Source organism: Dipodomys ordii, unplaced genomic scaffold (assembly GCF_000151885.1).
Source record: "Dipodomys ordii isolate 6190 unplaced genomic scaffold, Dord_2.0 Scaffold29, whole genome shotgun sequence".
Taxonomy (NCBI): domain Eukaryota; kingdom Metazoa; phylum Chordata; class Mammalia; order Rodentia; family Heteromyidae; genus Dipodomys; species Dipodomys ordii.
In genome coordinates this window covers 7635651-7649786 of record NW_012267245.1, presented here as the reverse complement: position 1 = coordinate 7649786, position 14136 = coordinate 7635651, and the positions used below count along the sequence as shown (strand labels likewise).

Below are 14136 nucleotides of genomic sequence, written 5' to 3'. Positions count from 1 at the left end.
AAAAAAAAAAAAAAAGATTAAACTTTTACTCCATTTGTTCTAGCACTACTTTTATCTAGAAAAAGAACTAACAACTTACACGCAATGCTCCCATTAGTCTCCATTTATCTATGAGCAAAGAAGTGTTATAGAAGCACATATTGTAGTAGAGCAGACTCTTAGTTTTATTGTGTGTATGCTATGAAGTGAATGTGTTCTGGCACTGAGCTATATCCCTGGCTTAGATTCTAATTTTTAAATGAATGACAGTTTCTTCAGCATAAAATCATTGTAAAATAGATACAATACAAATGTGAAAATAGTAACAAAGACATATTGTTCATGACTTACATGTCAGAGACCTAGGCGTGCCCAGCAAGAACAGTTAAGAATTTGAAAGTATCATTTAATACTTAGACCAGTTTTAAAAGGCAGTAACGTACAGCAATTTCTGGGTTGGAGAGCTCACACAGAAGTTTCCTGGCATCAATGACTGCTTCATATAACCTCAGGTACTGTCCATCACTAGCCACAAAGCAAGCACTGGGAGAGTCACAGTATGCACCTAGAAAGCATTTACAACATTTGTAACTTGGCCTTCGGTAACAGTGTCAGAAAATCTAAATACTGAAATGAAAATCAGAATGCTTACCGAGACAGTAACTGGGTATAAGAGTAGGAAGCCATGCCACATTGGAAAAGGCAGAAACATGAAGAGAATTGATCCGGGCAAGCTCAGACACTCCTCCCGAGAAGGACAATGGCCCAACTGGATCAACCCTCCAAAGAATAAGCTCACTATAAACTGCATTGGGATCCTGAAATGCCACATCAGCAGTGCTTTTATTTTGGTGTACCAGAGAACATTCTTCAATATTTACACTATCATGAGGTTTCTTTTGGTTATCAACATCTGGTGTCCTTAATGCATTATGGTGCGATGTTGTCAGTAATAATGGCAATACTGAGTGGCAAGCTAAGTCATTAAGATGAAAACGATGACCACAGTATCTGGATTTGTGAGAAATACTAAGAACTGTAGAAAAAGCAGATTCCTCAGCAAAACTTACTAGCCACTGATTCAGAGAGCCATCAGCATGCTTTGAAATCATCATAACATTAGGGGTAAAAATACTTAATTTTAAGCTATTAGATGATTTATTTTGACCAGAAGAGATAAGCATTGATGTAGATCGAGTGAGGCTAGAGGGCTTTTGTCGCCCTTGCTGAATAGCCAAGTCAACATTCTTGGTACAAGCATACATTACTATGCTTTTACAGAGAGAGTTTGCATCACCTGTAGGGAAAGCTACAGGAATTCTCGAAACAAAGGACACCTAGAATTAAGAAAGCAAGAATTAGGACAAATAGAATTGTACAAAACAACTACAGAACAGTATAACTCCTCAGAGGTCATAATAACTGTACCTGTACTTGGCGAAACATTCCAGGCTGGTATTCATCCAGCCAATCTACGTGCCAAACTAGTAAAGAACCATCCATGGGATGGATACTAAAAAGCATGTCTGCATTTTTGCTCCATTCAGACAGAAGTACTTCAATCTCATGATCAATGGCAGCTGATGGTAATGGTGCAAAACTTGAGTTTGGTACCATTTTCTCTTCTCCCAGTTCCTTCTTTTCATGATTTATTTTCAGATCATCAGCACCATCATCCATTTCTATAAGCAAAACATTCATGAGCCAAGTAAATAAACTGAGACTGTTACTACAAGAAAAAGCTTTAAGTTGGGTGCCAGTGACTCATGATTGGAATCCTAGCTATCCAGGAGGTTGAGATCTCAAATCATGATTCGAAGACAACCTGGGCAGGGAAGCCTGTGAACCTCTTATTTCCACTAAAACTATCAAAAAAGCTGGAAGTAGAGCTGTGGCTCAAGTGGCAGGGTGTTAACCTTGAGCAAAAAGTTCAAGAGCTTTATATATGCCTTCAGGATGGAAAACAGAATTTTAACATTAACAAGAAATGGTCTGCCTTTCAAAAACTTTATCCCAAAAGCAGAAAGTCACCAGAGTTACCTCAGAAATCTGATGTCTATGGGAAAGAGTCAAGGCATTACTAGTAGAAGGACAAATAGAACTGGAGAAAGAGGTAAACTGGTTTCTCAAAACAGATGTCCATAGCTAACCTTCACTAAGATAAGCTACTTTTCTAAACTTGAAATTTCCTCATGGAAAAAATGAGAGAACTGCAACTGGGATTATAACCTGGGGTTTATTTTTTTATTTTATTTTTTGTAGGTCGTGGGGCTTGAACTCTGGGCCTGGGCGCTGTCCCTCAGCTCTTCAGCTCAAGGCTAGCGCTCTACCACTTGAGCTACAGTGCCACTTCTGGTTTTCTGGTGGTTCATTGGAAATAAGAGTCTCACGGACTTTCCTGCCCAGGCTGGCTTTGAACCGTGATCCTCAGATCTCAGCCTCCTGAGTAGCTAGGATTACAGGCGTGAGCCACCGGTGACCAGCTTCAGCATTTAATTTTTAAAGCATGTTTTTTACTTTATTCTTTGTTCATAGTACAAGATTTACTCAAATCTGAATGTGCAAAACTTAACTTGTGGGACTGGGAAGGTGGCTCAGTGGTAGAGCGCTTGCCTTGCAATGCATGAGGCTCTGGGTTCGATTCTTCAGCACCACATAAGCAAAAAGAAAAAAAGCCAGAAGTGGCGCTGTGGCTCAAGTGGTAGAGCACTAGCCTTGAGCTGAAGAGCTGAGGGAGAGTACCCAGGCCCAGAGTTCAGGCCCCACAACCGGAACCCCCCCCCAAAAAAGAAAAACTTAACTTGTCCTCTAGATGCATGTGCTTGTAATTAACATGACACCTTAAAGCAATCACTTCAAAGAATTACATTTATAGGGCCCATGTAAACATGCATACATCCTTAACCTCTTTCAATAATCCCAGCTTCTTTTACTCCCCTCTTCAAATTTTGGCTACAAATATAGAGCCTTTCTTAGAGAGATACACTTAAAAATGTTTTGACTATGTACCAGATTTAAAGGAACATAAGGAAAGATATACAATTAAGTAAGGAAATGAAAGACAACAGAAAATTGGGTAAAAAACATGAACAAAAAAAACTAAAACATAGAAGAACTGCATATAGTGGCACCTCTAATCATGGCAGTAAGTCTGAGGCAAAAGAATTACAAGTTCAAGGCCAGATTGAGTTGCACACTGAATTTGAGGCTAATTTTAGATATATAAGACCTTGCCACAGGGCCTGGGAAGGTGGCTCAGTGGTAGAGTGCTTGCCTTGTATGTATGAGGCCCTGGGTTTGATTCCTCAGCATCACATAAGCAAAAAGAAAAAAAGCCAGAAGTGGCGCTGTGGCTCAAGTGGTAGAGCACTAGCCTTGAGCTGAAGAGCTGAGGGACAGAGCCCAGGCCCAGAGATCAGGCCCACGACCGGACCCAAAAAAAAAAAGACCTTGCCACAAAAAATAAAACAAAATAAAAGAAATTAACTATCTAAATGACTATCATTAAGTGCTAAAAGTTTCTTCTTAAAGAAAGAATACTAAAATTAGTAAGAAAGTTGAAAAGTTCTAGCTGGGCACTGGTGGATCAGACCAGTTTTCCTAACTACTTGGAAAGCTGTGAGTAGGAACATTGTGTTTCAAAGCCAACAAAAGCAAAAAAGTTCATAGATACCTTTCTCAACTCATAGCTAGGTATAGTAGTGTATGCCTCTTATCCTCACTTATGCAGGAGGCCGAGATTGACAAGATCATGGTTCCAGGTCAGCCAGGGCATTTTCTTACAAAAATACCCACAAGACTGCCTCACGGAGAGAAGCTAAATCCAGCAATGTGCAGCCCCAGTCATCCTAGCTATGACAGGAAGTCTAAAATAGGCAGAATGAGGTCCAGGTTTGTACCTGGCAGGACATGAGAACGAAAACAGGGCTGGCTCAAAGTGTGGCTCAGTGGTAGAGCACCTGCCTAGCAACCACAAGGCCCTGAGTTCAAACCTCAGTATAACCAAAGCAAAAAGCTGAAGAACAAGCCAGGTGCCGGTGGCTCATGTATAAATCCTAGCTACTCAGGAGGCCGAGACTGAGGACTGCAATTCAAAACCAGCCAGAGCAGGAAAGTCCATGAGACTCTTATCTCCCCTGGGGGCTGAGAAGGTGGCTCAGTGGTAGGGCGCTTGCCTTGCATGCATGAGGCCCTGGGTTCGATTACTCAGCACCACATAAGCAAAAAGAAAAAAGCCGGAAGTGGCACTGTGGCTCAAGTGGTAGAGCGCTAGCCTTGAGCTGAAGAGCTGAGGGAGTAAGTCTGACTTACTGCCTCAGCTGAAGAGCTGAGCCCAGGCCCAGAGTTCAGGCTCCACGACCGGACCCAAAAAAAAAAAAAAAGAAAGTGGTGCTGTGGCTCAAGCAGTAAAGCGCTTGCCTTGAACTGAAGAGCTGACAGTGCCCAGGCCCAGAGTTCAAGCCCCAAGACTGACAAAAAAATTGAAGAATACTATTTTTATTTAAAAATGAATACCCATTGTTCCATTTAAAACAATTGTCTCTTTATACTGAAAAGAATCGGTCTGTACCTAAAACTATCTATAACAAGCTATGAAAAAGTAGTAATAAAGCCTCCCAACAAAAGCTCAGGCACCCAAAATCATACACCATTATCAACGTGGTTTCATTCTAGGGATGCAAGGATTTGATTCAACATTTGCAAATCAAGAATGTAACAAATATGGCACACACATAGAATAAAGGACAAAAATAATATGTGCATCTCAATACATGCAGAAAAATCTTCTGACAAAATTCAGCCTGCCTTCAAGACTGATAAACTCCCTGAACAAATAAGCAATAAAAAGAAGGTATTTCAACATAACACAGGTTATATATGATAAACCTACAATTAACACCATAAAAAAATGGGGAAAACTCTCTATAAAGACAAGAACAAGACAAGGGCAGTCACTCTTTCCATTCTTTTCTCTTTCTCTTTTAGGGCCAAGTACTGGGACTTAAACTCAGGGCCTCACACTCTTGCTTGGCTTTTTCACTAAAGGATGATGCTCTACCACTTGACACAAACTTCCATTTCTGGCTGTTTGCTGGTGAATCTCATGACTTCTTTGCCCATGCTGGTTTTACAGTGGTATCCTCAGATCTCAGCCTCCTGAGAGCGTGATGCACCAGCTCCCAGCTTGAGATTATGCACTCCTAAAACACACCGGGTAATCCTGATCCTGCCGGTCTACAGACAGCAATTTGGGCAGTTCGGTCTTAAGGGCTGAAAAATTCACAAGAAGGGAGATCCTTTGAGGTCTTAAACCACCATGTAGAAGGAGGAAAAGCAAAAAAGGAACATCTAGTCCACATCCGTATTATGCATTGTAATCTTGGACTTGTATTTCTAACAATAGCTAGTTTTACCCTAACATAAAAGCTATGTCTCAAGCGGCAGAGCAGCTGCCTAGCAAGCATAGGGCAAGTTCAAATCCCAGTAGCACCAAAACAAAACAAAAACCTGTTTCTATTTTTAATATAATTTTAAAATATTCATTTTTCTTAATGCTTTACCTTCATCAGATTTTACATCTGCCTGATTGGAGTCTTCCATACTGGCCTCAGAAGATGGCTGTTCAAAACTTTTTCTAAGTTGCTGTAAGAAGACTTCCATAGACAAAGTAAAATGCAGCTCTTTATTGTTTAACCAGTGTACTACAAAAGGTCCACTCTCTTCTTGATTTTCCCTTAAACTCAGAGATGTTATAGATGGAAGAAGTGGAATGTCTATAAAGAAAAAATCCACAAAATTAAAATTGTTATCATTCTGGTATACAAAACATTGAGATCTCCTGTTCTGATTGGTGACTACTGCACTTATCTTCTGTCTGAGAAACATTTCTCCACTTTTTAATTAGATTTAATTTTAGTTTCGGTTAACCGAAATGACTACTTTAAAGCAGTTTTAGACTTACAGCAAAACTGACAGAAGAGTACAGAAATTGCTATCTGCATTCCATATTAAGCACAGTCTCTACCATTATCAACGTTGACCACAAGTGGTGTGTTTGTTATAACTGATAAACACATTCTGACATATCACCAGCATTCAGAGTCCACAGATTACCTTAAGATTCACCCTGGGGGTTGTACAGTCTACGAATTTGGACAAATTTAAAGTGGTACTACACTTATGTTTCGACTTCTCAAATTCATTCCTCTTTTCTTAGTTTATGTGGTTCACTGGTGATAGAGTCTCATGGACTTTTTTTGCCCTGACTGGCTTCAAATCATGATCTAAGTGTCAGCTGTCAATATTATTTTCAACAGACACATTTAAGTAGCAAACTCAATATGCTTATTATGAAAGAGATAGAATTACATACTCTAGGTCATATATCATAATTTAACTATTCATGTTTACTTTAGTCCTAAAAAATACTCTCCTGCGGAAAAATGTCTACAATACACACACATATTTAAAAGTTTCAGTCTCGAGCTGGGAACATAAACCACCACTGCCCAACTCAACAGCAACAACTTTTTCACCTGCCATGCTGACATTAACTTTCCTTTGTCTATAAACTCTCAGGCCTTTCCATTAATGACAAAATTCAAGCTTCCTTGCTTTCCTCTTTCTTTTTTTCGTTGGTCATTAATTCAACGCTTGAATTCAAGGCTCAGGCACTGTTCCTAAGCTTTTCTGCTCAAAGCTAGCACTCTACCACTTGAAACCATAGCTCCACTTATGATTTTCTGGTGGTTAACTGGAGATAACAGTCTCATGGACATTCCTGCTGGGGCTGGCTTTGAACTGTGATCCTTAGATCTCAGCCTTCTGAGAAGCTAGGATTATAGTCATGAGCCACCAGTGTGCAGCTAAAACTTTTTTTTTAATTTTTAGCCGGTCCTGGGGCTTGAACTCAGGACCTGGACACTGTCCCCGAGCCTTTCTGTGCTCAAGGCTAGCACTCTATCACTTGAGCCACAGTGCCCCTTCCATTAAGCTGTATTTTCAAAATCTTGCTATTATTTATTTTGAGGTGCTAAAAAACTATACCTCCTCTCCCATATTATCCTTTACCTAACATGGATCTTAAAAATTAATCCAATGACCTTACAGCTAACTGTGTATTATAACCACTTTCATTATGTTTTGATAATGATGACTGATCTTTCCCAAGCCTAGAAAATTTTTAACAAAAATTATTCTATACTCTCCTAGTTATATTTGTTGGCTCATGGATACCTTATTTACTTCAATCTAGTACATCCTAAGAAGACAAGAAACACCTTTCATTACTACTATACATTTACCAACACTTTGACCTAGCAGAGTACATCTCACATTGATGGACAGAATTTTACTCAAGTAACTAAAACACAATGTTTATTGCTATGTCCCCCTAAATAATTGTCATTTCCAGCTCTTAGCAAGCAGGTTACACTCAATTAATGCTTAGGAATATTGTACAATGTACTGCCATTAATAGTGACCATTTTCTAGAGAGAGGACTATGGGGAAGTAAGGTAGAAGAGGAAGCTTTTATTTCCCACGTTTTATACACACAGTATTTATCATGTATAAATGTTGTAGTAATTTTTAAGTAATTTTTCAAGATTCGACTTTAAAAGCCTCGACTGTGCCACTGAGTTTTCTACTCACATAAAATATTTGCTAAAGGGATAAACACAAATTTCCAAACTCAAAGACCTTTCACTTTTCCTTTTCTTTTCCTTTTTGTCAGTCGTGGGACTTGACCTCTGGGTCTGGGCGCTGTCCCTCAGCTCTTCAGCTCAAGGCCAGTGCTCTACCACTTGAGCCACAGCACCACTTCTGGTTTTCTAGTGGTTTATTGGAGATAAGAGTCTCATGAACTTTCCTGCCTGGGCTGGCTTTGAACCATGATCCTCAGATCTCAGCCTCCTGAGTAGATAGGATGACAGGCGTGAGCCACCGGCACCTGGCACCTTTCACTTTTTCTACTAATACAAATTTCAGTGTAGTTTCTTAATTCTTCCAGCTATCACTTTTACATATTTCATATTTCTTTATGAAATAAATCCTAAGAATAAGTACCAAACACAATAGTTTCAACTACAAAATGACTATAAAGTATTATTTCTGTGGTACTAATCTCTAATAGGTAATAGTTCTGATCTTAACTGTTGAATAAGCTAACAATGAATCTCAATGACTTATAGAGATGTGTATTATGAATCAAATCGTGGCTTTAAAAAGCAAATAAACTAGGTGCTGGTGGACTATGCCTATAATCCTATTCAAGAGGGTGAGACCTGAATGACTGCCACTGAAAGCTAGCCTGAGAAGAAAAGCCTGGAGACTCTCCAATTAATCAGCAAAATGCCAGACTGGGAAGTGTGGCTTAACTGGAAGAGTGCCAGACATGAGTAGGAAAGTTGAGCACAAGGCCCTGAATCCAAACTCTGGTACTAGAAAAGAAAAAGCAAATAAAAATTTAAAAAAAGAAAAAGCAACAAAAACAAACAGAAACTAGTCAACTTGCTACAATGAAAAACTGTCAAAGAAAATCACCTCCAGAAACTAAATGTATTATTTACATTAAAAAAAAGGAAACATAATTTAGTTGTAACAATAAAATCAATTCACTAAATTTCCAAACTATGTTTTGGCTGTGCTTCACTACCTGTGGCTGGGTTGATGCTGGCTGCAATATGAAAGTGGCAGAGTGCATTGGCGTGCAGTGGAGTGTTCCTGTGGACCTGGTGTGCATCCTGTTGGTGAGGCAGATAGCCAGTATGCGCGACAAGTGCAAGTGACCTCCTCCGACCTCTCCGAAAATGCCTCAGGTTTATCTGTGCAAATAACAACAAACTAATGAATGCCTATATTAAGTCATATACACTGACACAAGTTACATATATTCTATTCCAGATCATTTTTTTTTGGGTCCGGTCGTGGGGCCTGAACTCTGGGCCTGGGCGCTGTCCCTCAGCTCTTCAGCTCAAGGCTAGCGCTCTACCACTTGAGCCACAGCACCACTTCCGGCTTTTTTCTTTTTGCTTATGTGGTGCTGAGGAATCGAACCCAGGGCCTCAGGCATGCAAGGCAAGTGCTCTACCACTGAGCCACCTTCCCAGCCACTCCAGATAATTTTATATACAAAACTATCTTTCAATATGTTGTGTAGCAAATTTGTTTTGCCAGCCCTGGGGTCTGAACTCTGGGCCTGTGTGCTGTCCCTAAGCTGTGCTCTAAGCTAGCGCTCTACCACTTGAGCCATAGCTCTTTCAGCTTTATATGGTTAATTGGATGTAAGAGTCTCACACACTCTACTGCTGGGTTGGCTTTGAATCTTGATCCTCAGATCGCAGCCTCCTGAGTTGCTAGGATTACAGGCTTGAACCATGGGTGCTCAGTCTTTGTAGCAATTTGAATCTTCAAGAATATGGTCAGCACTTAAAGAGCCTGAGCTCCTCTCTTAATCTTCATACAGAACTTGGCAAATTTTTTGGGGGGGGTCCGGTCATGGGGTCTGAATTCTGGGCCTGGGCGCTGTCCCTCAACTCTTCAGCTCAAGGCTAGCGCTCTACCACTTGAGCCACAGCGCCACTTCTGGCTTTTTTCTTATGTGGTGCTGAGGAATCGAACCCAGGGCCTCAGGCATGCGAGGCAAGCGCTCTACCACTGAGCCTCCTTCCCAGCCCGAACTTGGCAATTTTTATCTGTTCTCTTTTCTTGAAATATTTTCATTATCTTTAGTTGTACAAATGAGTTGCCATCCAGCAAAGCAGCTTATGAATACAGTGTTTCTTGACCACTGTTGTCTTTTTTAACATTCTCACCTATCCCTCCCAACCTACCCTCTTTCCCTCACTTTTCTTCATTTTGTAAGGTATACATTGCATGTTGTTTTTGCCAGTCCTGGGGCTTGAACTTGGGACGTGGGTGCCGTCCCTGGGCTCCTTCTGCTCAAGACTAGTGCTCTATCACTGGACGGCAGCCCACTTCCTGCTTTTTCTGAGTAGTTTACTGGAGGTAAGTCTTGTGGACTTTCTGCCTGGTCTGGCTTCAAACTGCAATCCTCAGATCTCAGCTTTCTGAGTAGCTAGGATTACAGGCGTGAGCCACCAGTGCCTGGCTACGTCAAATTTCTGATCCCGTTTTCCCCGCTTTTCTTAATTTGTCTACCCCCCTCCTCTTGGCTCCACACCTACTCCTTTCAAGCACCTATTTTCTGGAGTTTATTTTGTTGAACTATGACTTTGCCTTTTTAAGGAATAACATTATTTGAGTTCTCCTATGAATCTTCAAAATTTTTAGTTAATACATTTGTGTACATTTGAATACCACCCAAGGTATTTACTAATAAACTAATTTTAGCTAATTTTAACATGCGAGAAAACATGCAATGGTTTATTTTCTTAAAATTAATTCTCTGGCTTGAAAGTATAAAAATTTTTCTAACGATGTTTCTATGAGCACTAAAGTCTCTATGTATACTATCCTCTCTGTCCACAACTCACTCGCATGACTGTAAAGTACTGAATATTACCACATATTATAGTATTTCAAAATTTACAAGTATTCCAAGATCATATCATACCATGGGGTACTTTGAAAGTATTGTCAGTTCATCTTTCATACAATAACACAGTTTAATAGAACCCAAGGTCATACAGCTAACAAGAAACAGAACTTAGAGCCAGGTGCCAGTGGCTCACTCCTGTAACCTGTTACTTGAAAGACTGAGATCGGGGGGCTGCAGTTTGAAGCCCACAGGACTAGGAAAGTCTGTGAGACTCTAATAAACTTTAAAAAAAAAAAAAAAGACGGAGCTACATGTAGAACACTCTTCGAATTCCTAGTCTGGGGCTTCAGGCAGTCATTATGGTAGTCATTTTATCTATTGTGGACTATACGATATAATATACACTCAGTTATATTCTGAGCCATTTTAGATACCATTCAGATTTCAATAATAAATGCTCTGCAGTCACACAAAGATTCACACACACACACACACACATATAATTTATGTAAATTTTATTTTACTTTTGGTGCAGGTCCTAGGGTTGAACTCGGGGCCTGGGTGCCATCCTTGAGCTTCTTGTGCTCTTGAGGAACTTGTGCACTTGAGGAACAGCTCCACTTCCAGCTTTTTTGGTAGTTTAAGTGGAGATCAGAGTCCTCAGACTGATTGTGGTTTTAAGCTAGTCTATGAAGGAAAGTCCGAGACATTCTCATCTCCAATTACCACCAGAAAACCAGAAGTAGTGCTGGGGTTCAAAGTGGTAGAGCACTAGCCTGGCAAAAACCCAGGGACAGCACCCAGGCCCTGAGATCAAGTCCAAACATTTAAAAACTTACCTTGTTCTTCAAAACTCATTAGTAAAATAAAGACTAGCAGACCAAGTTCTGGTAGAACAGACTATGATAAACTAGTCTACTCTAAGTCTTAAGAGAAAATAAATCTTAACAGCCAAATTTTTACATTCTCAAATGGGAATTTATGTTATCAGCAAAGTAAACAGAATCATTCTTTTGTTATCATTAGTTAAGCTAAAAGTAACACTGTAAGTATAGGCAGTTGGGGAAACAAAGGAGGAGGCTACAATGCTTTATAAGAAATGTACTCATTATCTTGCCCATGTAATTGTAACCCCTCTGTACAGTATTTTCACAATAAAAAAAAAGAAAAAAAATAAGCATAGGCAGTTTTATGAACTTAGAAAAAAAATTTTTAGAGTAATACTTTTAATTCCAACATTCTCCAAATTATATTACTGTTGTAGTTTATGCACTTAATACACAGGATCAATAATTTCAATGAAACCTCACCATGAATTGTTATTGTATGATTGATAACAAGTATTTTATAGGACAGTACTTTTTTCTGAATATCAAAATTTGTTTACACTCATTTAATTTTAAACAATTTCACATGCATCATTCAATACTTGCTAATTTTCCTCGTTGAAATGATCAATGACTGAAAATTAAAATATCTTTAAAAAAATCATCTCAGAGAAATCATTATGCCTTTAACACATATTATGAAAACTGAGCTTAAAAAACCAACTCTAGGGGCTGGGAAGGTGGCTCGCGCTTGCCTTGCATGCATGAGGCCCTGGGTTCGATTCCTCAGCACCACATTAGCAAAAAGAAAAAAGCCAGAAGTGGCGCTGTGGCTCAAGTGGTAGAGCGCTAGCCTTGAGCTGAAGAGCTGAGGGACAGCACCCAGGCCCAGAGTTCAGGCCCCATGACCGGACCCAAAAAAAAAAAAAAACCAACTCTGGTATTCCATTTAGATTTTAGAGTTTTAGATTGCTCATAGAATATGTTAACACCACACAGTACCATATCAATTAGCAAAAACTCTTACAAAAGGCCCACTGAAAAGGAGTGATCTTAAAATGTACATATGGTACATATGGTAAACCCAAGATTCTGACAACCTGATATGCAAGCTGCAGACAGAGAACCTGATGAAAATGTAGTAATTTTGAATTTTAATATAAACCATGTCAGCAATATTTAGAAAAATTCCTGTGTATATTTTGAACAAGACAAAATTTCTGAGGGAGAACATTATAAGGGGTAAAACTGATCAAAATGTGCTGTATTCATAAATCTAACTTGTTGAACTGAAACCCCTTTGTATAACCACTTAAAATTAAAAACAAAATTCTGAGACTTGTTTTTCTTAAGACAAAATTTCTAGGTTACAAAAAAGTCAATATACAGTAGGTTGTAAAATTTGTAGGAAATAACAAAAACACTTACTTCTAGAGCATTGTGAACTCTTTCTTTACTGGAAGCATTTCTTTTGAAATTATTTGTTAAATTAATTGGTTCAGACCAACGGTTGCAGTCTCCTCCGTACAACAAACAATCATTTGGTAAAAATGTTTCTACCCAAAGTCGACACACATTATCTTTGCAGCAGGTCAATAGTACATTACATACAGAAGCCCTAAGGAGAAAAAGATTTTAGAAGCAAGGACAGACATTGTAAAGAGTATCCTAAATATTCTACAATGTTTTTCTAAATATTTAGGTGCAAAAACTAATTTAACAATGAAGAAAATACATACATATCACAGTAAATATTCCCCACCTTTATAGTAGCTCAGTTTAATAATTTAAGATTATTCCCACAAATAAAGAACAGAGATCAAACCACAATTTCTCAGTTGATAAGCAAGAAAAAAAACTACATCGTGTAATAAAAAGAATTGATTTATTCAGAGGATGGCTATTATTTCATATGGGTTCATATTTTACTTTCTGTAAAGGCACTGGCACACTGACCCCTCCTTGCCTACCTAGGCCAAGGAAATGCAGTGCAAGACAAGTCACAATAAAATCAACACTAAACACCTCCTTTCTAAGCCATCTTTAATTTCCACTTCATTTCCTTCTTCAGACCTCCTCAACTTAAATGTACAAATCAATTACATATACATTAACAAACCCCATAAGCATCAGAATTCAACTGTTCAAATCCTATCAACAAAAAGCATCTACTAGTAACTCAGCAAGTCTGAAAAAGACAAAGAAAAAAGTCACAATATCTTGCAGCCAGCACTAGATTCCACAACATCTACCTGATTTTAAACAATCAGGTTAAGGCTTTATCAGGAAAGTTGGTGAGTTACAGAAAGAAAAATAAAATAAAACAAATCAGTGCTAGAGCATTTGCCAAACATGTACAAGGCCCTGGGTCCAATATCTGAGTGAAAGAAAAGCCAGGAAAAAGGAAATCTAATATTTTATATTAGATTGATAAAGAAGTCTATCTGATTAAAAACAACAACAACAACAAGTAGTTTTTAACTCCCATGTCCTACATGGGGAGCAGGAAATGTTTCTCTCCCTTTTTCTATTTCTCTCTACTTTAACCCTGTTATACTAAAAAGCAAAAGAAAAGAAATGAGAAAACAGCATGTCTGTCTTGGATCCTTTTCCTTTAAACTTCAAATCGAGAGTTAACCCATGGCATGACCTCATTCCATTTTTATATAGGACTTGGAAGGGACCAGAGCAGTAGTATTCAGTGAAGCTTAAGGTGACGTTGCCTTTGAAACAGTACAGATTGTCCAGGCAATGATCTTAATTAGCCCAAGGACACATCCTCTTAAAAATATAAACAGTTGCAACAAAAGGAAGAGAAAGAAAGAAAGA

At 38.9% G+C, this 14136-nt stretch overlaps 1 protein-coding gene across 1 annotated transcript in view; it reads right to left on the bottom strand.

The window, feature by feature from the left end:
- Dmxl1 (Dmx-like 1) overlaps nt 1-14136 on the bottom strand; it is a 114541-nt gene that overhangs the window by 91495 nt on the left and 8910 nt on the right. Inside the window, exons 7-12 of the mRNA XM_013016020.1 lie at nt 12736-12925; nt 8636-8804; nt 5541-5753; nt 1408-1661; nt 632-1316; nt 423-544 (exon numbers count right to left, since the gene is read on the bottom strand). Coding sequence (XP_012871474.1) covers nt 423-544; nt 632-1316; nt 1408-1661; nt 5541-5753; nt 8636-8804; nt 12736-12925 — 1633 coding nt within the window. The remainder of the gene's footprint in view (nt 1-422; nt 545-631; nt 1317-1407; nt 1662-5540; nt 5754-8635; nt 8805-12735; nt 12926-14136) is intronic.